The sequence below is a fragment of the Vanessa atalanta genome, chromosome 23 (assembly GCF_905147765.1).
Source record: "Vanessa atalanta chromosome 23, ilVanAtal1.2, whole genome shotgun sequence".
In the NCBI taxonomy this organism is placed as follows: Eukaryota; Metazoa; Arthropoda; class Insecta; order Lepidoptera; family Nymphalidae; genus Vanessa; species Vanessa atalanta.
Window position 1 is genome coordinate 9283484 of NC_061893.1, and position 27322 is coordinate 9310805.

At 32.2% G+C, this 27322-nt stretch overlaps 1 protein-coding gene across 2 annotated transcripts in view; it reads right to left on the minus strand.

Annotated features, from left to right (window-relative positions):
- LOC125073231 (complexin) overlaps positions 1-27322 on the minus strand; it is a 294844-nt gene that overhangs the window by 98220 nt on the left and 169302 nt on the right. For both annotated transcript variants that reach the window (XM_047683974.1, XM_047683975.1), the window contains one exon: positions 7346-7428. In XM_047683974.1, coding sequence (XP_047539930.1) covers positions 7346-7400 — 55 coding nt within the window. In that variant the 5' untranslated portion in view covers positions 7401-7428. The remainder of the gene's footprint in view (positions 1-7345; positions 7429-27322) is intronic.

The following is a 27322-nucleotide window of genomic DNA, read 5'->3' on the forward strand; positions in this document are numbered from 1 at the left end:
GCTTGTCGCTTTAATAGTCTGAAGTGATAAAAGTTTATACAACCTTTTTTATACAAACTCTAAATATGTGCTCAGTTGTTTTATCAGTTAGACATTACAAACGTTTTCCCATTTATAAACAAGTAATTAGATGACATCACATACACATCTTATTCCTCGAAGTGATCGATGTCTTTGTCAAGCTAATTTTAAATCTTGCACGTTTTTTAAGTATGATAAGAGCTAGAAACATCCAAACGCACGAGCTTTCGGATTTATGATATTAATAAGATATTAAAACTAAAAATGAATGACAGACACTACCTGGAGTACCGGGAAATTGAACTGTCAGACTCCACTGAAATATTAGTAACATTCAGAGAAATGCCAAGAGTCCCCTGTCAGAAAAGAGTGGCTGGGTTATATTATAAAAAAATCTTACAGAAATATTAAGTAAATATCCCTGTAGCACATACTGCTTAAACATTGCTAATAAATATAATTGTTAAGAAAGATATTATTTTGGATAATTGGCTTAACAAAATTTAAACTATGAAAGATTTACTTGTTTATTGCAAAAGAAATAAAAATATTAAAGATTTGAATTTATCACACATTAGATAGCTACATGAAATATGCAGTATGTCTGTAATATGTTGATAAATAAAAACAAAATAGTTCAGTCCATTTTATTTCAGATTTTTCCCACGAGCTTTAGTGTAAGCAAATAAAAAAAAACGTGAGATGTCGTGGGAGGTCAACCGGGTTTTTTTTATTTGAATTAAATTGCGAACGTTTGAGAAAAATTAAATTTTTTATTTAAATTTTACCAAAAAATAAGCTTATACAATATCATATATAAAGAAACACAAAGAGAGAGGAAGTCGTCTGGGGGGAGGCTTTTCTTTACGTGTCGATTTCTATCAGTTCACTCTACTGTAAACCGCATAAGAGAAATTCGTTTAAAAATCTAAACTTAAAATTCGAAAAATTCGAATTCTTATTCTATACTTTCCTAAAAATAGAGTGATTAATTGATTATATTCGAACGAAACTATAAGTTTCTAAAGGAATCGTTCGAAACCAAAAAGAAACAGTTTTTTTTGTTAAATATTACAATCATTTAAATTCTTGGACGGCTCAAGGGATCCGCAAAAAATCGTGATCTTTATGAAAATAACCTTTGTTATCTATTTGTTACCTGTCGTGAGTGGCGTTTAACGAGAACCCTCTTAAATAAACCGTATCATTTGAGGCTACATTAGGTAATAATTTAAAAAACCTTAGACATTCTCGCAATGTTTAAATCGTAAAATCTTTTAATTATTATTAATAATTTATTTATAACATAATTATTTAGGTACATTTTATTGTCACATGTATACTAAATTTATTTTTATTTAAATACTAATAAAAAATAATTATATATAAAAATTTCCCTAAAACCAAAAACCTATATTAAAACCAAAAAGCTCCTCTACTCAACAAAATGCTGGCAACGAGACCTCGTTCTTTTGCCAAACTAATAAATATTCTAAATAAGTACTGGTTAAGACCGCCATAATTACTCGGTCATACTAAGTTTGCAAAATTTAATAACGAACCATGATTATTATAGACTTCAGGTTTCAACGTTTGGAAAAATAAGAAATAACGTTTTTGATGTTTCGCTGTCAATGTCAATTTTAAAAGTAACTATCTGTCTGTCTATTGCTCTTCCACGCCCAAAGCATTAAATCGAATTCGATAAAATTTGATATAAAGCAAGTTTTAACCCCAAGAAAGGATATAGGAAACTTTTTTATTTGTAACACCTGATAACTAAAACGTAACCTAAAACTTGAGCTTTAGGAAGGCTGACTGTCAACCTAATATTTGGGAGTGTCATTTTAAGGAGCATAAAATATATTCAATGACATAATTTATTTGTTTGTAATAAATATATTTCTTTACAGTCAGAAGTATTATTGTGTATTGTCTTACTACATCAAAAGCTAAACCCGTAGAGTAATTCTATATAATTTTCTATCTTTTTCCAGATGGAAACCGACTCACCGGTACGCAAACCGACAAGTCTGAAACCGATTATAAAAAAATTATTTCACTCCCCAATATCACCGAGAAGTCCAGAGAGACCGCTGCGAAGCAAAATAGACCGAAATAGAAAAAGAAAGAGGAAGGAAATACTTTTACCTGGTTCAGAAGAGAGCATTACATTGGGATACGTCAAAGAGAATGACAAGAACAAGGACAGCTATAGCCCGGACTCGTATAAAGGAATGAGAAAGAGAATGTTAATCAGTTTATTTCATAATAAAGAATATTCTATGGATATGGGAGATTAATTATTTTTTAAAACAGACTAATTTAAATTCAAACAAATTTCCAACGAATGTTTTACCAAATAAATACATTTTTAATATATTCGAATCGTTCTATTGAACCTATTCGAATAAAATCGATGCGTTCAAACATTAATATTAAGTCGATTAAAAGTATCGCAAGTAATGAGGTTTGTATTGTCTGTGGAACCTGGAGAGTGGAAATGTGAGTTGTTAAATCAATTACTTAAGTTTTAATAGTATTCTCTAAATATTCGCTACATAAAGAAAAAAAAACCACATTCATGTAGATTTTTTTTAATCGTAAAACATTTAATTTTTTTAATATTATAAATGTTATGTAACATATAAGACCATTATATAGGATTTCAGATGCAAAATTATGTCATACAGTTCACAACATTAGAATTGTAGAAAAATAGGCTATGTCGTCTCTATTGTTTTTTGAGCTTTTTATTACAACACAAAGAGTGTGTTCTGCACAAAATAATACTGAAATAAATCTTTACCTATTTTAATTACGAAATCTTCTTATAAAAAAACAAAAAAATTTGCTTAGAAAAACTTTAAAGTTAAAACGGCGATTTGATTTTTAACCGAATTAAAAACCCTTATATAATCTATATTGCTTTTTGTATATCTCAGATTAAGTTTAAAGTAAACAAATGTTTTGAAACTTCAACAAAAAACAATCAAAAAAGGTTTTATTGCAGTGATAATTATTAATAACTTAGTGCAGGTTAATAGTAGTTATTTTGTAGTACAGAGCAGACTTTGTAGCTTTAATATTGTTTAGAATTAAGAACATTACTATATAGATTAAATGAACTGCATTTTATTTTAATTAAAGGTTTAATTGTCTTCCAATAATTAATTATATTCATTGAGACTGTTAGAACAATAAGCATATTTACTATATTATGTAACCAATATAATTAGTTTTTACTATGTTATTCTTTATATACAGCACATATATAATATATCTGTTATTTCAATTATTAAATCCTTAAAATTAAATAATTTGTAAAGTTTATTAATAACGGCAAGGAGAATTTTGGTAATGTGCCAGTTCCTAACGAGGTGACTGCTTATCCGAGTTATGCTGCTCTTTACTGTGGCAAGAAAATTGATGTGCCTTTTCTTAAGGATGTGCTGTCTATAAATTATATTAAATTAAATATAAGAAAATTTTATTTCATACATATGTATAAAATATTCCATACTGGGTGCTTTTTTATAACTTTTAAATAATTTTCAGAGTGCATTATAATTTGTAAAACACATTAACTGTATTCAGTAATACAATGGAAAATGTTATTAATTATGTAACAAATTCTTTAAATTCTTATATTTGAACCACAGATACTTAAAAAAGTAATTTCTATACAAATGAAAAATAATGAAAATAAAATAGAAGGATTATCAAATACATAATTATCTTCTACTTTAAATCTTGAGTTAAAAGGTAAGGAAGATAATTATAGATAAGCTATAGATATATATACTATGATAAATCCGAATACTATAATATTTTGTATTTTTTTTATTTAGGATTAAGTACTGTGCTTCCCAATCAATTATTATTAATACATTAAGTAAATATATTATAGGTTTTATTTTTATAGCAATAAATACATTTTCCAATGAGGCAATTTGTTTGTATTACAATATATCCTTTAGTTTTTATATTATTGTCCATTTTTGTGTTTACTGGACGGCATTTATTAATTAGATTTAATAAGGGCCGAGATGGCCCAGTGAACACGTGAATCTTAACCGATGATTGCGGGTTCAAACCCAGGAAGCACCACTGAATTTTCATGTGCTGTATTTGTGTTTATAATTCATCTCGTGCTCAGCGGTGAAGGAAAACATCGCGATGAAACCTGCATGTGTCTAATTTCAACGAAATTCTGCCACGTGTGTGGCAACCAACCCGCATTGGAGCAGCTTGGTGGAATATGCTCCAAACCTTCTTCTCAAATGTAGAGGAGGTTTTAGCCCAGCAGTGGGAAATTTACAGGCTGTTAATGAAATTTAGTGTAATAAAAAAGCATTGTGATGTAATTATAATATTTAAAAACAAAATACTGATCTCAAGTGGCTCGATGGTTAAGGCGAATAAATGTATCGTTAAGTAAATGTTAAAACAGCTGGTGATGTAGATTGTTAATTTCTATAGGTCACTAAGGGTTGCTGGACATATCAGATCATCACTAGACTCAAAATGGCTATCCCTAGATGTCCTCCTTTGCATCCGACCGAGATGAACTACAATTACAAAAAACAATATATTTAAAGATAAAGTAAAATGCGACATTGTTAAATAAGCCGCCTCTAATTTTAAAAGCCTGTCTTAATTTATCGCGTCTTTATAGAAGTAAATTCTTAATAAATAAAAGTAATGATCTCTCGGGGTTCGAATAAAAGCCGCTCTCTCGGGAAATCATCCAGCTTTAGTTCATTAGCTGCGCCACCACTTATTAGTATGAGGATGGTGCTGTTTGTCTATTGGGATCTTTGGGACGATATCTTTTAAAAATGGAACCGCTTGATTTTTTTATGAACGATATCTTTTAAAAATGGAACGTTTTGACTTTTTTATTGAGAGCAATAACGATGAACTGGGTCCGATTATAAATGGTTTTATACATTATCTGTCTAGTAATAAACTGTGTAGTATGTAACAGTAGTTCTTCGCCGCTAGTGGTGTATGTGTAGGTAATAGATATCAGATTAAAATGCATCAGATATTAAAATTATTACCTGGTTTTAGTATACTCATAAGTTATTAGCTAATTTCGGTCGGCGTCGTCTTGCCTAGCATACTATGTAGGTATGAATTTTTTCTAATGGCGATCTATACCTTACGTATAGAAGAATGGAAGGCGTTGTTTGCAATTCCATCTAGCGGAGAGTTACGACTAAGTAAGACCAGTTATAACGCCATAAATATGTATATTTTTTATGATATATGTCGCTGTAAAAAATATTAACCATTCATTACATCACTAATGACTTTCTGTCCCTCGTGTCTGCAGTCAGACCTTAGGCTACAATATATTCTCCTAAATTATAAACAGAAATTTTATTTTATGTAGTTATAAATAAAATTCAGGACTGATCATTGAACTTGGCATCCATTTAGATCTCACTTATTTTGTCGTTGAAGTCAAAAATCAAGGCCTATATCATAATACTGAACTTGGCTCTCATTTCACAATTATGTTTCGATGAGATTATATGTTATTTGCACTAGTTCACCTAATCGTTAAAACGAAATGTTTTAATTTTGAAACACTTTGTTTCATATATACAGCGAAATTGAATGTAAGATTTTTTTTGTTCGTATCACTGCGTGTTGCTCATAAGACACGAGAATTAACAAAGAATTATAAGTATTCCGAAAAAAACCTAAATAGCTTCAATTAAACACAGTCTAACTTGAGGATAAAATATTCATAGACCTGATTGTTATTAATTAAAGATAAAATTGGAACTCGATTAATTGCAATACAATAATATAATTAATGATTGTCAACATTAACTAACTCAGTAATTATAGCCTTGGTAATTATAATTGCTGTTTAATCTTGCAATTTGAACGTTTGATATATTGTCTACAAATCCAACAAGGCGTACAAATCCAAGTACCTACCTATTTCCTTATAGCAAGGTATAGTCTAGTCCAACCACAAGACGACAAAAGCAAAATACACAACATTTGACATCGAATTGACGCAATATCATTGGTCAAAAGTATAATTATAATAAATGTAGGTATTTTATATAAAGTTATTTAAATATTATATGAGGTGCCAGAACATACTACGAATCTAATTTCACGTCTCTTTATTACGCTTTCTGCAGCAAGACTAAAGGTGAAGACATCTTACCATATCAAGCACGACTATTTTGGTTACAAAAATATAGTTACGAAATTTGGATACAAATTAAATAGCTATGCACACGGCACAACTTTCAATATGGAATTGCGTAGAACTGGCGTTTTCAACTAAAGTAGATAAAATAGTTAAGTGATATATACATTGAGGTATTAATCAAGAACTCTTAGTAGTGCACAATATAGCTGATCTATTACTAAAATTGAATATGTAAGTCCAGGGTTTGTTTATTTTAATTTCATCTTTATATACTTACTATAAGTAGGATAGGTTGGTAGTTAACTGTTTACGGTGTTAATATAGGAGACCTTTTAGCAAATAGCCTGGAACATATAAATCTCAGTATAGTTTATTTCTACTAACTCTGGTATTGGAATAGGCTATAAGCATCTCTCTAGGCTATAACTCCTTAACGCGCGAAGTTATGGCGGATAGTTAACCATCAATTATTATACAAATCAGCGAGATACTATCATTAATATATCCGGAATAAGAAAAAGAAAAGTCACGTAGATCACAATATTGCAAATTGTGTTATTATTGGCTAAATATACAGAGAGCACGCGTCCGTCCGCTCGTTACTATCTAGTGATGTTATGAATTTAGCTGCTCCGCAACATTGCGATTCTACTATTGATAAAAAAATGTATATGTCTTGACTACGTGGATACTAATTTCACTTTAATTTAGTTATCAATAATGCCTAGATTAATGAGAATGCCTCGTGCAATGCGAGCCAAATGTTTGCATAGCGGAAAATACTTACAAAAATAAAAACAAACTCACTAACACGAGGTAACTCAGCGCGAGTGTCTTAGCACTCTAGAATATTCCAAACGTATATTATTACCATTAGTTTTAAATAGTTTAATAAAAATTAATTACTTGTGTTGGATGTTTTGAGTATAAATTATGAATAAATTTAAGTCTGAGTAGTATAATATTGGTGCCTTGTATGCGTGCGTGTTGCCAGTAATATTTTCAGAATATATAAAACCTTATTAAACACTTAAGCACAATTAATTAAAATCTACATATTATATGAATTTATAATGAGAATAATTTAACAATAAAAATTATGTATAAGTATTGTTCAAAATGGGGTTTAATGGTACCTACCTTTTACGGCGCTGAGTTTGTTCCCCACCATTTGCTTGGCCACGAACGCCGCCATCTTGTTTTATTCGCTTCTACTGGTTATACTGAAACAAACAAAAAACATATGATAACAGCGATATTACGATTATAGCATATTTATACCAGAAATAATTTTCCACTGAAAATGTTATCGAAATATTAATTTCAAGTCATATTTAAACTAAATTAATCATTATTTATTGGGAGATTTGAAAAATGTATTTCAATTCAACAGCAACTTTTTAATTTAGTTTTTGATACATTTGAAATAAGTATTAAAATTATAGATCTGTTATTAACATGAATCAAAAGTATTCGGTTACCGGTTAACTACGGTTATAGTCTTGCATCTCAATTGACATTTTACAACTGAAATTTACTCGTGACAAAGATACGTAAAGCGGCAAATTCTGCTAAGTAATTGTAATTGTCTCTTTGTCGCAATAAAATTAAAAATCGTCGGAGTTTCTTCTTTTTCCTACTCTACTACACAACGATTCAGTCGCGGTTCTGTCGAAATAGGATCGAAATAGAATCGGAAACGTATCGTAACCGTTATAAATGGCCCCGAGATCAGTTCAACTAATCTAAAATAACCGTTTTAATATTTTTCAGTCCAATCCATTTATAATTAAAGACGGAGAGAATTGGTTGAATTAAAAAGCGATCAATTGGGAGATTAAGGTCACTCGAGGCAAGAGAGGCCATTATCCGTCCTAGTCGGAGAGTTATTAGACATTTTTACATGTCTCTGGATAAGTGTATTCGATCGTAATTAAATTGATCGGTTTTTTAAATGTATTTGCAAAGCCTTTATAAAAGAGTTATTAACAGTAATCGCTCTATAGTCACAATTCGACCATAAACACTTCTATTTATAATTCGAAATTAGCTATCATTCGTTTTCGAATATAAAAAAAAGCGTGGAGTTAATGCTTGTTGATTTCCAGGAGAAGGACATAACATACATATATAATTGTATTTAACTAACACGACTGTATTTTTAGATGTTGAAAAAGAGTAAATACTGAGTTTTTTGATGGTTCTTCTCGGTAGAATCTACATTCCGAACCGGTGGTAGCTTTACTTTAAATAGTTTGTTAAATGACGATTCATAAATGCTTGTAAAAGCCTACTTTAATAAAGTATATTTTGATTTGATTCGATTTACGTTCTGTTTCCAAATTTTTTTGTTAACAGAAGTCGGTTGAAAATCTGAGGAATTATAGGTAATGAACTATTTCGTCTCTGCGTGTTTATATATACATAGATTATGATCTAGGTAGGAAGGGCAAATAGGCCACCTAATGGTAAGTGGTCATCATCGCCCATAGACATAGGCACTGTTAGTATTATTAACTAGTACCCGGACAGCCTTAAACGACCATCAGGTAATGTAAAAATATGACGTATTATTTTTGTGTAAAATAATATTTTTCATAATTGGTAATTTTAGAATACTGTAACATTCATACAATATGAAAATGATAATAAAAATGTTTTCAATTTAAATGAATCGTAATAAAGTTAATGAGCACTTGAGCCGTCTGTAAATAATTTTGCCTCGGCAGAATTATCGCTATTGTAAAATCAAATAGCCGGGTCATAAATAATGTCCTGCTGACTGATTGCGGCGGCCATTGTCAACGGCGAATACTTGTACGGGAGCTTTTATAGTGCTAAACTGTGCGCGTAAACACAGCCGCATGTTCCAACACTCTCATAAAACCCGTTGGTACGAAGAGATCAGGTGCAGTACAAAATGTTTAGGTCAACAACTCCCACTGCGGCTTGTGAGATTTTCTTAAGAGAAAACCCAATTATTTTCTATCACTCATGGTTTAAACCCTTGGGATCTGCAGCCTTCGAACAGGACCAACGAGACAGTCAAATTAAGTTTAACTTAACCTTATATTACAAAAAGAATCACGCAACGATTAGAGGTTGTAATTGATATAACTTTTAATTTAATTGAAACTACACAACAGTTTGTATTAATCATAATTTGCTAATACGTGGTTAAATCGATAATGATGAATGATATTGCCAGTGGTTGGAAGTAATTATACTTTCAACTACTGGCAAAATCATATCACTTGGAGATATGGCTTCGTGCAAGCCAATCTGGGTAAGCATCACCCACTTACTATATATATTCTATCGCTAAACAGCAAAACTTAGAATTGTTGAATTCCGATTTGAAGAATGAGTGAGCCAGTACAGGCACAAGGCTACACTTAATACTAACACACTTCTTAAAGCTTACATGTCTAAAGGCTGAGGTGACCATTAACCATCGGGTGGCACCAGGGCGGGACCGTAAGTTTAGGGGGCCTTGGGCTAACAATACTTAGGGGGCCATCTAAGACATATCTGAATCTGACTAACGTACGATCTGTTTAATTTAATAAATTTATAGATTCTTTCGCATTATCGTTTATTTTTAACTTTGGCTTGACTTAGCTGGGGCCCCCTTGAATCAACGGGGCCCTGGGCTGAAGCCCAAATAGCCATATGGTAGATCCGGCCCTGCTGGCACATTAGCCCATCCAACCTTAATTATAAAAGATAAATAAATTATTCGACATAAGTATTTTAATTTACATATAACTTAAATTGTTAATAATGAACACTGAGTATAATTTAAATAACGAACATAATATCTATAAAGTAATTGGAAAACAGAGTGCGTAGTTTATAATGACGAATTTAAATTCTAATTTGTATTTTAAACCTACATATTTTAATTGACACATGTCGAAAATTAAATCAATTAATATTTGTAATTAGAAATTGTTTTCAAATTAATATTATGTTTCTTCTGGCAAGTTTGAATATTTTTGACGTATTTGTTTATCTGTGCTTGTCAAATGCTGTCAAATTTATTTTTAAATTCATAAATAAATATGTTTAAATTGAAACAGTTTAGACTATTTTACGTATTCATAATATTGTCTTTAATTATTCATTTGAAGTTCTATACTTAAAATTTAAATGTAATAAATAACTTAAAATCCTATTAAAAGTCTAAAACTTAAACTTGGCACCGATAAATCAGTTTTATGTTCGATTTTATGACCTCAGAAATTAAATGAAGTGCGAGCAAAGCGTGAACTATTATAATAGGAGTTTTTAAATTCTCACGATCTCTTAAGAATTTTCGAGAGTCATTTTTAAAAAGGTAAGGTAAGTAGATATACAAGTATGTTACTTTACGTTGTAAATTCGAAAGTTTGGCTCGATGTTTTTCATTCAATCAAGCCGAAAGTGCTGAGCGGATCTTAATGAAATTTGACACGGAAATAGATGATAGTCTGGAATAACGCATAGGGTATTTTTTTTCTCTATAACCTGCGCCCTATTTGCGTATTTAAAATTTCTTGTTGATGTTAAAAATGTTACAAGGTTTGGTTTGGGCTTATTAAGTCCTAAGTAGTGGTTTGGCCTAATCTATAAAGTATAATAAACATTTATATCTAACTAGTTGTCGCACGCGGTTTCGCTCGTGTTTTAGGTTCTAGGTATCAAAAGGTAGCCTATCATACTAAAGCCTAGCTTAGCCTAGCCTAGCCTATCATGTCCTTCCATGAGGTAGGAGATTAGAAGTGTAGTAGACATACACAGTTACTTTCTCTTAATATAGATGTATGTACTGGACTACAACGAATACGAACGATTATTTATATCTAACGTTATTATATTTATTTGATATTGTATTGTGTTTCATGATATTCTTTACCTTAATTTAATACTATTATATAAGTACTATGTATATAAATAAAAATAAAACATTTAAAAGAATATTAACTTGTAATTTCAAGTTAATAAATGATAATGTAAGATATGAGACAGTTAAAATAAAAATTTCGAGACGCATACCGCCCCGCCACCTATCAACTTTCTTGCGGACTACGAAGTGGGCGAAAGACTCGAGATAGCTCCTTGATAAATTGAGAGATGGCGTTAGTGACGAGAGAATCCGTTGCCATGACAACCAAGGCAATCGACTAACGATGTACCAATAGGAAGAATGTTTTCTTAAATAAACTTTTTCTAATATATGTTAAGGTTTTTTTTTAATTCGTCTGGAATGTGGCGTCTGACTTTTTTATTTTATTTTTATATGTTTAATATGATTACCTTATGTTATCGAGATAAAAATGAGTTCTCGTTTACATCAGAGCTTTTAAATGTATTTCTATTTTCTTAAATGTTTTAGAACAAATTTATAAGGAAACGAAAGAGAGAATTACAAAAGAAACATTCAAAAATTTTCAACTCGAGAATTTGCTCTCTTTATTAAATTGTCTGTGATTTATATGCTGTACCCTCCTGACATTATTAATTTATAGCTTCATTTTACAATAAACTGATTTGAGTTTCATAAATTTTCTATAACCAAAGCGTTTATCTATAGGAATAGCCTTCACTCTAGCTGGCTCCACTTTGGCGCACAGCCAAGCAAGACTATCAAGTAATGATAAATCATGTCGAGTTTATGATCGAAAATGACAATTCTCAATAGAGTAAAATACTCAAGTACCTACTTACCTAGAGAAAATAAAACTATGGAGTCGAGATTGTCTAAAAATATATTTTTATTAGGGCACAAGGGACATAAAATTCCCAAGGTTCGGAGATGTTAAATATTTCTTATAGCGTTAATGACTCAGGGCGGCGGTGACAATTTTCGTCCACCATTAATTTTTCGTCGTTAAAATTAGTAACCATTCCGATTTTTTTTTATGATATACTTATATCACCTGTATCGGGTGATAGTAAGTTCTCACCATCGCCCATAGACAATAGCGTTGTATGAAATATTAACCATTCCTTACATCGCCAATGCGCCAACCTTGGGAACTAAGATGTTATATACTTTGTGCCTGTAGTTACACTGGCTCACTCACCCTTCAAACCGGAACACAACAATACTGAGTAGGGTGGTGCCTACAACATAAGTTTAAAAGATGTGCTGAACGGTAATTTAGGCTGGAGACACGAATAATCTTCAAGATTATACTTCGGTACATTGTTGATTCTCTTTTTTAACCTCTTTTTTTTTTAAGCGGAATTGTGATCGAAAAGCTTCAGGGCGACAAAATAGTATCTGAACACTAAACTTTCAACAAAGTTTTCTAAAGCGATACAATTTAATAATTTAATTTTTCTATTTTTATTATTATTAAGATTTTGTACCAAGAACTTAATTAATATTTAAAAAATATTATTAAAAAAAAGAAAATTATTATGAATTCAAAATAGAAATTATTCTCATTTAGTATATTGTCGTATTACTCTTAGACATCAGGGGATGTTCAAGTTTATCAATTTAATCGTTTACTTAGTGGTAGTTGAGATAAAGTGCAGGTTATCTAGTGAATACTAAGTCAAAAACCTCTTTCGCCGCTGCACTTGAAATAGCAAACATTAAAAACGCATTTCAAGATTTTTAAACATTTATTTTTATAAAATAACTTTAATAAATGTTAGAATAAAGAATGTTGTTTTGTTGTTTTGTTCTTATTCTAGTTTAATTTCAAAAGAATCTGCGGAGATTCTTCCGTAGATATTAAAAATAATGTTTAAATATTTGTTGCAAATTCGAATGAATTATTTCAATGTTTGCAACACAGCTGGCATTGTTGTAGATATTACGATTCAAATACTTCACCGCAGCCAGAAAACATAAAGTTAAAATCGTTAAAGCTTCAACTACGCTTGAACGAAACATACTTCTCTTAAAATAAAATTTATAGATTACGTAGACCGTAGAACTAAGTCTATCATAAAATAACTTTAATGGTTTTTTTTATAGTTGAACAGTACTATTCTGTAAGATGTGGAAGTCACTACGGTTCTCACTCGCGAAATGTTGATGCATAAAGTGAAGTAAAGTTATAGCCTGTAAACAAACGTCCTACTGTTCTCTCCTCTTGAGAAGTTTTGGATCTAATTCCCCCACGGATTGCTGGATACACATGTGTCACATTGAAATTAGACACATGTAGGGAAGCGCCCTACGATGTTTTCTTACACCGCGGAGCCTGAGCTGAATTATAAATACAAATTAACCACATAGAAATTCAGTAGGGTTTGCCTGGGTTTGCACCAGCATTAACACAACATTGGGTCATCTCGGCTCTAATCATGAGACACTGGTATCTCTTCTGATGCGTGCCCTTCAAATGACAATTATTATACTATAATCGACCATCAATAAAACATTTAAAATAAATATCGCCGGACACTGATTAACTAAGTTTCAGTTATATATATATCAACGATATTATGAAATTCACCAAGAATGCAACTGACAGTCACAAATTTGTTACCACCATGACAATCCAAGATGGATGCCCTTTTCTTTTACTACGTCTCAAAGGTGACGTAACTTCCTTGACCACGTCGCTCAGTTTTCGTTCTAAAATAATAATCAATGTCGCATATTTTGACATTTTAAGACCGCGAGTTTCGATTTAGTTATACAAAATAGCTTCACAGTAACGTTTCGTGACTGGAATCGTGAGTGGATCATGACCGAAGAACGTCTTCAAACTTAGGCAAGCACCGCGTTTTCATGTTGATACTTAATTTGTGTTTATACGTTTACATCGTCCTTAAAAACATCACGAGTATCCTTGTATTGTATCGAATGATATTTTGCCTCATTTATTCACTTACCGAATAAGAGAACTAAGATCAAAGTCTTCTCTTTAACATGAAAGGTTGCTGTTTGTTTAGTATCGAGTTTAATATAAACAGAAACTCTATTTATAAGTAGGTACATGTATATTATGTTTAATACATGTAAGCAAACAATGCTTAGAATGCACTAAACCATTATAAAGTTGTTCAATTGTATTTTTTTAAATGTATTATCTTTGATTCGTTTTAGAACAAAATCTTAGCCAACGAAACAAGAACGCAAAATTAAAAGATGATAAGTACGAATTAATCTTATTAAGTGTTGTTCTCTACCCAATGAGAAAGGTATCACCGAAATCGGACTCAAGAAAAAGTTATGCGTTGTCACATTTAAAACAAATACACACACATACATTATAGATCGGTTAATTCATGAAGGCGCGACTCTACGATAAATTATCGGCGTGCTTTAATGTGAGTGACGCTCGTGCGTAAAAAATGTCTTAGTGTGTGTGAGACGACTGCAGTAAAAATAGACAATAAGAAAATTCAAATAAGATTACATTTGTTAATTCATGCCAGTAATTAAACTGGGAAGTGCTTTAATCAGTAAACGGATCTATATTTGTGTGCATGTCGAATTGATCATTGATCACAAGATTCAGATGTTCTACTTTGTAGAATATACATTCCGAATTTGTGGTAGCTTTATATTCAATGGATGTATGTATGGTACTCAATTGAATCCTGTAAATTGCTTATTAATTGATTTGATTTTTGCTTGTACAAATTGAATTGCAGCAAAAAGTACAATGGGTTCCTTTATCTTTTCTTCAAAGGAAAATTTATCTACAGTCAGAGTGCGTGTCCCTAAAACTACGTAGTGTGTCGTGCGCCCTCAATTTCCAGGGCGGGTTTTTACAGGTTTCGTGTAAGTGGGTCGACAGGAAATTGTACGGAATCCGTTAAACCTTATCGGGCAACGGTCTATGCGTGTAACCTATTCGTGCACCTATTTATTACGATATTGAATTATGGATTTGAAGGGTATTTATATCGGGAGTGTCATATTTTTTAAAAAGTTCATAAGTTATAATTGAATTATTTGTATTGGTCTCGATCAAGAGTACAGTAAATGTATAATCTTTATTATCTTCGGGATTCGGGAATTCATCACATTGAATCAGCGCCATCTGTCGGTATAACACCAGGTAGTAACATAAGCAATAAAATAATAAATTAATGGGTGGTACCTGGCCAGACGTCTATAAGGTCTTAACATTATTTGCGATTTGTAATTAATCAAGTTTGATTACAAAGGTCTAGGTAAACTGAAAGCGTGTGAAAGCCCCAAGCGTAGTTTTTTTTAGTGACATTATATACTAAAACCTTCTACGAACAGCAATGTGTATTTTTGTATAAAAAAGTAAAGATATCGGCTTATAAGTATCCCAAAGCTGGGCTTAATTTGGATCTTATTAAAGCATGTTGCTCTAATGCGGGTGAATACACATTATAATTAATAATTTCAGAATTTCATTGGAATTAGACACATCATGGAGGTTTCCCTATGATGTTTCCCTTTACTGAACACGAGATGAATTCTAAACATAATTTAGTGATGTTGGCCTAGGTACCTACAACTATGGGTTAAGAGGCACGCGTTTTAATCATTGAGCCATCACGGTTCCTGCTTATATAGGCTTTAAGATTTTTCTATTAAACATTACAATAAAAAACGTCTTATCCATTATTTGTACAGACAGATATATTTTAACAGAATGCCATAAAAACCTTATCGCCATAGACACAAGTTTTGTATCAAATTTTATTCGAAGTTTCTATTCCAACTTCAATGATACGAAGCAGTAACGACCCCCATTTAAATGTAAATGGACATCCCTTGTGTTGCGGAGCGTGTTGCGAAAGGGACTGGGAAAAATTCTTGTTAACAATATGCTAATTTCGCGTGTACAAATGTATGCTTAAGGTTCCATATTAAGTTTGTCAAGTAGACCCTTGAGGTATTTTATGCCCGGTTAAAATTTTAAAGAAACTGTTCGTTTAATCTACGAGGCGTAATACAAGATAATCCATTTAGTTTTACGTTACTTCTAATAACTACCTAACCTGCCTACCTAAGTGTGTAACTTTCGAAATGATTTTTTGTGCTATTGGTATTGTATAAAAATGCAATAATAACATCATTAACATACAAATATAATCTGTTAACAAGAATTACATATACAACTAGCTGAGCCCGCGACTTCGTGCGTTTGGATTTAACAAAAAAGTTATTGTTCAGTTCACATTTTACTATAACTTATTAATTCTGTATTCGGCAGCTTTTGTGATAAGTCGTTTCTGGGAGGCAACCGACGTGACGGCAGAGTGGTGGCATGCGCTTGGGCTGCGTACGGTACTTGACAGTATTGGGACATATATAATTCCTAAATAAAAGTAGCCTAAGTTACTCCTTATTACATCAGCTTTCTACCAGCGAAGTTCCCTTCAAATCAGGCCAACCGTTCCACGGATTAGCCGGGACAAACAAACAGACAAAAATTATAAAAAATGTTATTCTGTAAAATGTACCGTGTATACATACATATGCATATAGTAAAACGCGGTTATTTTAATACTTCAGACACTCCAATTTTTTTATATGTATAGATATATTTATAACTTAACTATTATTGCAGTTCGTCTAATACATATAGTATATGACCGCAATATTTTTTATACTATATTGTAATAAAATTAATAATGACTACATATATTGTATTAGAATAATAATAAACTCGATCATATTTAATAATAAAGTCATTTATAGTTGTAACGTAATGGTTTACGGGCGACCTAGAATTATAAATGGTCGCAGGTCGCAGGACCTTGGACTATTGTTGTCCCCAAATCTAACACAAGCTTTAGGCTTAATTTGCTTAAGTTCTCATATGTATAATTTAGCTTTAAGTAGTAAATAATGGAAGAGCACACTGGTTCGTTGTAGCACATCCTTTTGCGTATCACAAGAACCAGGGAACACATTTTTATCTGTAAATCATTTTTTATGAAATAAGCATATTATTATTATTATATCATTACAATTGGAGGGCGAAATAGGAATACATATTAGTAATCCCTTATAATGGGGTATGCTATTATTTATAAAAAAATGCATGGAATAAAAATATTTTTTATTTTATATTCGTTTGATGGTAGAACTCGATGCGACCCACCATCACAAAACCTGTCACGAAACAGTATTTAGTATTTTTGCGTTGCGGTTGGAATTGTGATTGAGGAAACTATAATCACTATTGTTCTCAACATTTGTGGCGTATTGACGATGCAATGTACTATTATTAATATTTCTTACAGCGCCATTGGTGGTGACCACTTACCATGACCATTCGCCATTCCGTCGAAACGTTTGAAATAGAATAAATAAAATGATAGGTATTCGTTATACGGCATATTCCGTGGTTTACTAAACAATGTAAGCAAGCCACAGCGCTCTGAGGTTCGGGTACGGGAGATTTTAAATGAAAAAATAATTATGCCGTATTAAAAATAATTGTGTGCGAGCTTCACGGAAACATTCCACTAAAAAATTTAAACTGAGCGGCCATATTGTTTTGCTTACGTAATTTCCGACCTACGTCGTTGAATATAATTATAATCTGTCTGTAGTTATTTTGCAAATTTTTTTAATTAATATAAATACCCGCGTTTATAAAACATACCCTTAAAATAATTTTACTTTAAAAGATTATTTATAAATAGACTAGCTACACGTACCAGCTTCACATGAGTATTGTCTACTATAGAATGCATATAACATAAACTTTAACTGTGATTATTGATGAAAAACGTATTAAAATCAATTGCGTAGCGTACAGACGGCGGGAAGCGACTGTATTTAAAAATAAGTCTAAACATATTAACAAATTCAAAATTCTATATTTTGTAATATATTTAAAACTCGTTAAACATATTTGGATTTGAAAACCAAGTAGTCGTTTGTTGATAATTAGCTATATGTAATACTTCTTTGATTTATAATCAATTTCACTTTGACTTTAGAATGGACTGCGTTGTCCATAAATGTACCAACCTACTAAACGCACTAAAAATCTTGCTAAGATTTTAAAGAGAGAGAAAGAGTTGGATCATTTCTCTACATCACGGTCCTAGGGATCCAAGTATTTTTCCTTAGAATTTTAGTATGAGTTCCGTCAAGAAAAATCCTTTTAAAGTGTCACTTATGACACCTTTTCATATAAATAAATAAGGGGTTAATATAAATAATGTTTATGAATTACAAAGACTATATCTCATAAACATCCATCATACATCCGCCTTTCAGGAACGAACCTTCAACCGCTTCCTAAAGTCGTTTCCTTGAATGCCTTCAAAGATAAGCCTATGAAAAAAAACATAAGTTATCATTGAAATATACACTCTACTGCACTGAATTTACGACCCATTTTCCTCTAATCAAGATTGTTCAATGTTACATAGAAAAATATATGTTACAGTTTCGAAGATATAATCTATTTTCCCATGAGTATAAATTACAGGAAGGTGTAAATGCTTCAGTGACTTCACGGATAAACGACACTGCGTATGGTACAATCATCTCTTTCTACGATGGTATGAGAGAAAAAGATGACTGCTCGTAACTTTTGCAATTTAAAAAACTTGTATTGAATGATTATTTTTCTATTTATTTTTAAATCTCTACAATCATTGGAAAAGAAGAATTAACAAAATTCAACGAATACAATTTAAAGTTAAGTATGTTTTATCGATTTTCCCAAGCAATCAATGTTCAAATATTTGCAAGAAACATAATGACACTAATAAAACTAGTTTATCCTCTATTTAAGAGTAATTTTTTTTTTTTTTCACTAAAACTATAATTAGGATTCTTTCACACTGAAACCTCTGCGATGAACGTCTCGGATCGGAGAGGCTGAGGTATCGTAGCGGTATACAGGCGATAGAATTTTGTATCTTTTATGAGGAATAACGACATTTGAATTTTAACACAGTCGCCTCTTGCGCTGTGCTCCGCTATTGGCTTGGCGTCCTCGGGGGCGTCTCCTTAAGGCCTGTAAAACTGGCGTTAACACGACAATAAAGCAAAGGGAACGAACGATCTTTTGACCTTCACATAACTAGACCTTTACTCGTTGTTCAAACTTTAAACGTCGAAAAAGAAATCTTATATTCAATATTTCATTTAATAAAACGAAAACATTACACAAAATAATAATTCAAAAATATTTTAAATCGTAAATATAAAATATTCGCGAGGGCTTTCACGCGAAAGAGTTCTGCGAGTTTTTTTATCTCTTTTATTTATTGCTTTTATCATTAGATCAGTTCCTTCGTCAGATAAAATGAGACCTGAATGAAAAAGTGCTTCATTTAAGCAGTCATTAATTAGAAAAGTAAGTGAGGAGTAAAGTAATATTTCGTAAATGTGTCACGGCACGTAAGGTAGAATATCATACAAAACATCCAAAGCCATGAGGAGTGCCACGTATAAGTGGAGGACTTTACTAAGCTGTGCTTGAAAACTAGCTGTGTGTGGTGATGATGGTAAGTGGTGAAAAGAAAGTGAGGGTTTGAAGTGCATTCCACCTCCTCCAGTGATCATCAAACAAATGCAGGTTACTCCAACGAGTACGAGATTTTATTGATGTCTTAGGTATGCCGACGGGCAAGTCGATCACCTGATGGTAAACAGCCACCTGATCCAAAGACATTGGCTCTATAAGATATATTAACCAATCCTTATATCACATCGCGCCACTAATCTTGAGAACTTGGAAGCGAAGATGTTTGTGGCTTATATCTGGTAAACCGTACTTGTCAAATTCGAACACAACAATACTAAGTACTGCTATTTGCCAGTGAAACGAACCCAGACGGACTTCCAAAAAGCCCTTCCATTATGAGTAGGAGTAGGAAGTATTCACGATATTAAATCGATTCCAGATGTTTTATCCACTGAGCCACCTGGGTTCTCATTAAGTAGGATAAATAAAGTTCTCAGCTGAGGTTTAAGAGATAAATGAGTCAGCATCTATTTGGGATATGTTCTGACCTTTGATATAATCTATTCATCCCCATAAAGTTAAATCAAGATATATGATATACTTAAGCTATTTCGTTGATTTAAAATAGAAAGCGACAATCTGTACTAACACATAAGTCGAAGACATTTATTGTGATGCCTAAATAAAAAAACCAATGTAGGTATATAATACTTTTGTCAAACAATGCAGCTCGTTTAAGAGAAGGTTTTAGTGTTTCAGAACTGCTCAAAGTTTTATCAAAATGGATAAATGATTTAGAAAAACCTATAGAACAAACAACCATACATATATTCAAATTCATTTAGTAAGAAGAATAAGAACATAAAACCTTATCCGCCTCCATATTATGTATAATTACTTTCTTTTAAATATTTAAAATGACAAGAAACATTTTCCTAATAGCCGTGAGTCAGCCGACAGGGCCTCAAATGATTCTTAACAAAACGAATGTATATTACTTTTTTGATTTAAGGCCCTCACAATAAATTACTTATGTCAAAAATGTTGACACAAAATATTCTTTCTAAGAGATGAATTCCTTCCCCTCATCTCACGATTGGACTTTATTTACTTAAGTAATTATTTATCAAATTCGTTAAAAAATATTATTTCAAATTTATAATTACAGATTTTAGAAATAGTCTAGTATATTATTTGGTGGTAGGGCATTGTACAAGCTCGTCTGGGTAGGTACCACTCACTCTTCAGATATTCTATCGCAAAACAACAGCACTCAGTATTATTTTGTTGAAGGGTGAGTGAGCCAGTGTAACTACTAGCACAGGGAGATCACATCTTGTTTTCCATGATCCTCTTGGTTTCTAAAGTTGGTGGCGCATTGGCGATGTAAGGAATGGTTATTATTTCTTGGATTTCCATTGTCTATGGGCGATGGTGACCACTTACCATCAGGTGGCCCATTTGCAGTCCGCCAACCTATAACAAAAAAAGTATAAAAAATATACGAGATATCCCATTACCGATGGTTGCGGACTAAAATCCCGTTAATCACCACTGAATTCTAATGCACTTAAATTGTTTTTTTAAGCCTTCATGTGTCGGTTGAATCCACTAATCCTGGTTGTGGCAGAATAAGCATCAAGCCATCTCCTCATAAGGATAATAGAAGTAGGAACATTCACAAGTTGTCATTGAGTATTATTAATACATTAATGAATATATAAAAGATATAAAAAATCTTATAGTATATCCTGCATCATATATGTTGGCTCAAAATATACAATTTCTAATCCGAGTTTTATAAAAACTATATATTCATGAAATGGAGCATAAAATTCCATGAAAGCGATTAAATTCATAAAACTTTCTCGAGTTAATTAAAATCTTACTTGTTGCTTAATTAATACAAACTTTTGATAGAATTTGAATTTGTTGTCAAGAGGTTATAACGTCTTGTTATAACACAATAATAATATCACCACGTTAGCCTAATCCCAAAGACACGATAAAAAAAAACCATGTTAATTTAACACACGACCATAACATGTTGCGCTAGTTTAAACACGAGTGCATATCAGTCAGTGTTTAGTGTGGGAGCGACATCAGAAATGCATTAAGATTTTTAACGGTAGACGCCTCACTTGAAAAATTCTCTAACACATATCTTAATATGATGATGTCATCCTGACCGATATCGGACAGGGTAGATAATCACAAGGCAACTACTCAGGACTTATTATGAGCACCACAGGCGAAATCTGATGGAAGAATATTATTGATATCATTTAATTTTCATTAACTAAAGGATAAAAGGTAAGCTGAACTTGGGACGAACTTTCCTAAAATGGGAGGATATCTTTAAGACGTAGCTCTTCTTTTAGAGGTCACCTTGCAGGAGTGTTATGGAGAATAGTATACCCAATACGAATAATTGTGGCAGAATAAGGGCGAGGTTTATGGCAAAGTCAATCAAGTATTTCCGGTGACGTAACGTATAAAATAGATGTAAAGTCAGATTGTCAAATAATAACGAATGAAAAATATATTAAAATTTTAGTAAATCGAACGATGTTAAATTAATTGAAACCATTATATTGTTTTATTAAAGCTAACGCTACGCGCTAAATGTTAAACTATTTATACGAGTATTATGTCACCGGGAACATTTTGTTCTGCAACGCTGCACAACATACGGCGTTAGCGTACCTCGCTTAATTTATACGTTTATCCGAGCTCTGAAACTTGCATTAACTTGCATAATTTATTTGACAACTAAGACAAAAGGTGAATTTACAATAGCTTAACGTGATATGTAGTGTAAGGTGTGAGTAACTTGTGAAAAAAAAGGGTTGATTACGAAAAGGACGAGTCGTGGCCGCTTTTTCTTACATTGTTTTTGGGTATATCCCAAAAACTCATCAAGTGTGTCTTGGGTAGCAAATTGTGTGATCTATTTAAGGAATAATGTATTTTTTAACAGGGACTGGCAAATGTGCTTAATCACGCCAATGTTAAGATAAGGGTTTGGAATACCCTGCCTTACTTGCATGCACGTATATTAACAAATATCGATACTAAAATAAAGAATGCAAAAGGATCTTTAAACCAGTAAAGCAATCTTAATTGACATTAAGGTAACCTGGGATATGGATTACAAGTAAACTATGCGTTTAAACAGCGAAAAATATTAGCGGACGAAGTCATAGCAAACAACTAGTTATCATTGTAATATAAATAATAAGCTCGACACGATGCACTTGGTTGTGTCGTCACAAATAACAAGCAGATGATAAACTGTAAACTTAGGTGAATAAAAATACTTTGAATCTAAAAAAAATAACCATATTTCACCGCTGGAGAGTGCTCAAAATTTAAAAGTGCATCTCGGATACACTCAGCTTATATCTGTTCTGCCTCGTGTGGGGATGGGGGGGGGGGCGTTCTGGGGTGGAGCGACGCTACACATTAATTAAAAATATTTTGATGAAAATGTTTTTGAAAATTATACATCTTTTAATTATCTCGACGCGAATGAATGTGTATCTTTTGATACGATAGAAACATTTCAACTTGAATTATTCCGATGTGGAAAATTATAAAATTGTTTAAATTCTCTGAAATACTTAGTTGATTTCATTAAATGTTTTTATGTGTATAATATAATTGATAAATCTTATTATGGAAGGTATGAAGGATTTACTTTGGGCTTTCTGCAAGTGTACCAAGGTAAGTACCACTGATTTATCATATATTCTACCACCAAACAGTAATGCACATCTCATGACGAAATGTTTAAATATTTCTTACAGCGCCAATGCGGAGTCGACAACTCTAGTGGCGTTTGCCCGCCCTCCTATTATGTAATAATAATAATAAGAAGTTTTTATTTGTCTATACCTATTATTATAAATGCGAAAGTATTTATGTCTGTCGGTCTGTTACGCTTTCACGGAAAAACTGACCTGAATTTGATGAACTTTGATATGAAGCAAGCATGAACCCAAAGCAACCCTTGGCGTAGTTTTTATACCTTAAACTTATGACCACTCCCTAAAATAAATAGGAACGCGGACGATTGTCTATATATTTATATTATGAGAATAAATCGTGAAGATTTTGTATGATTGACGCGCTCACGAATATACTCGTAACATGTGAAATGAAGACCATACATCGCAAAAGTTTGAAATGAAGAAAATTTTTGCCGTCCACGCTATACGCAACATTCTGTAACACCGAACATTTTAAAAGTCTCGTACTTCTTTCGGTCAGCTGCACGGATTGAGCATGATTCGCGGCCATACAGAAATATTATTTTTTATAATTATTATTTGTAAAAATGTATAAACATCTATAGAAAAATCAAAGAACACAAATTCAAGCCTTTCACTCGATTTTGTTTTACATTAAATACACTCACAGGAGTCCGAGATGGCCTCATGATTAGACTCTTAACCGATGATTATTGCAGGTTCAAACCCAGGCAAGCTCCACTGAATTTTCATGTGCTTAATTTACAATTCATCTCGTGCTCGGCGGTGAAGGAAAACATCGCGAGGAAACCTGCATGTGTCTAATTTCATCGAAATTCTGCCACATGGGTATTCCACCAACCCGCATTGGAGCAGCGTGGTTGCAAAATGCTCCTAACCTTCTCCTCAAAGGGAGGGTAGTCCTTAGCCCAGCATTGGGAAATATAATACATATTTTTATTTATTCAATAATGTTCTTATTTTATGTTTAAAATAAAAGCTCGGTTTAGCTGCTTAACAGCGTGTTCATCTCACCCATAGTGGAGCTATTCACATCGGATAACACGCAATAAAATGTAGATTGTGTACAAGATCATATACGAGCTGTAACGGAGACGTTACGAGGGAATTATTCAGTATACTTGCATGCATGTAATCGTCAATTTAGCGTATGATTTGCATATGCAAATGAATAGTTAGTATTCGTAAATCACCGGCTACGTTTTATGTTTGAATATTCCGTGTATAAAAATGTAGATGCCGTACTAAATATAGTTTGAAATGTGCATTTAATGTTTTTTTTATTATGTAATATTGATAGCTAAGCTGATTTCAATTGAGTTTGTTTAAATAATCATAGCGTATAAGCAAATCATGGCGGCGCTTCGATTGTAAAACTTCATGTTGATAGTGTTTTGTCAATTAAGAACAGTGTTGCAAATTACGCGTACAATAAACATGTGTGTGAAAGCCTCTTAGGTGTAACAAGATATCCAATTGTGTGAGTTTTTAATTAAATTTTTTGTAATAAAGAGTATGCGTGTGCGATAAAATGCTGAAATTATCTTGTTAATATGTCGCAGTTACCCGGTTAAATTAGCCATTCAACGAAATGCCTAGACATTATCTGAGCGGCTTGTTTGCCGTTCAGATTTTGTGATTTGCTATAGTTTTGATTTTTGATTTATATTTGTCATTGATTTACTTGAGAATAAATATTGTTATCGCGTTTGTTTATTGAAACAAAACGTTTAAATTTTATTCTCTACTGACTTAAGTAAAATAGAGAGGTTATTCCACAAGGCTGCTCTATGTCAGTGACGATGGTAATAAATTCCAAATAAAGATCAAGCACATGGCAACTGCTATGGTGCTTGTCTGTATTTTAAATTGCGACTGTCAGTTAAGAGTCTGGTTACCTATCTATCTTCTGTATCGTCTCGTAAATATTTGACGATATTTTTTGTGAAAATAAAAATATAACGAACGGTACGTCGTCTCAAGTTTATTATCAAAAGACAATTTATTTTCATATTACTCCACGAGTCTACTGTCGTCAAGATCCCGATATAAAAGGAAAACATGAAGTCTAGATAATATATTTTATTATATTGAAATAAACCACAAATAACTAATTTCTTTACTTACATTTATCGAATGATAATAAAAGGCTGCTAAAGTTATGATGTTAAGTAGGAAAAAAATAAAAATGGCGTTCAATTAGCAATAATAACTAAGACAGAAAATAAAAGTTCACAATTATGTTCTGTGAACACAGACACACACTCCATTCCTCACTAAATACATATATTTGAATTTGTCGAATGAAATAAGTAGGACGACAATTTCGAGATCTTGTCGTACATAATTTCACTAATAGTGACCATGTTCTAATGGTTCTTTATTATGACTTTAATATATGGCGTTAATAGTTCTTTGAATCGCGCTATAATTGTCTTCTTTATTTTAAATATGTCGTCATTCAAAATAATATTTCAGTTTCCTAAATCAATAATTCGGTTCATTCGTCATCCAACAGATCACTTATCATCAGTTGACCTCGAAAACTATTCAGGATATCGATAGTACTATCGATAGTATCGTTTTGATCAATTCGATCTGAGTTTCTTTCGCCAGTTTTTCTCAGGTCCGAGCTGTTAAATTACGAACCGGTGGTAGATTTTTGACAGTCAATAAGCAAGTGTAAACACTTCTATATTGAATAAAGATTTTTGACTTTCACTATGACTTTGATACTATCGATAGTATCGCTAGCTGTCTGTAAGCAATACTATTGGTAGCAGCGATATTATTGATACTATCGATAGTATCGATAGTTTTGGACTATCGACAGTTTGGGTTAAAAGTAATACTATCAATAGTATTGCTCATAGGGAGCTATCGATTATATCGGTACTATCGTCAGTATATCGATAGTATTGACAGGTGACAATACTATCGATAGACTATCGACTAACTTACTTTTAAAAAAAATAACACCAAATGCGATGAGGACCAAGCTACAAAAGTTACCAAGCAATCGGAACTCCGAAACGAGGATATTTAGATGACGTTTGTATTCCACGTTTTTTATAGTATCAGGTAGATTATATAGGAGGTACTTAAAGATTACAAAAACAGACAGAAACAAGTAATATATCAGCGGAGCAATTATCTACGCCCGTCACAATTTATCACGGGAGATCCGAGCGATTTATAAAGGGAAAAATGCTTCGTGTTTGGGGATTTACCTACTTTTCAAAAATAAATGCTATTCAAATTAATCAGTCAAGTTTAATAAGACTGAGAGATAGATTAAAGAATATTTATATCGTTTGAGAATATACTAGCGACGCGCACACGACACCGGGTTCGCACTGGTAACAGATACCGGTAACAGATTCTGAAAGTCCGATATACTAATCCGATTACATGCTGAATCTTCAATCTATTGCGTCATCAGCTGCCGTCGACCAATTACAATTCAGGATTTTTTTTTTATTATGTTAGAGGTGGTAAATGAGCAGGAGGCTCACCTGATTAAAAGTGACTACCACCGCCCATGGACATCTGCAACACCGGGGGGCTTGCAGGTGCGTTGCCGGCCTTTCAGGAGAAGGTTTAAGTTGACTTAAATCAGCTTTTTATAAATTGGCGGATAATGACGCGTACTTTTCTTTGAAACAGAACAATTTGACCGTACATTCATAAAAAAACAAAAATTAAACATAATGTCAAGGAATTTAATATTACGAATGATATAGTTAAAAAATATTTTCAGTCGTAATTTATATTTCAGTGTTAAGGAAACTTTGTGATAAGCGCTTACAGAGAGACGCGGACGATAAATTTGTAAAGTATGTATATAGGTATATGAATTGATGTAGGTACTCTATAATACTTTCTATTAATTCTTGATCAATTGTTCAATTATTGCTATTATACAATACCAGAAAACAAATAAATAAATGTAAATATTTGACAACATC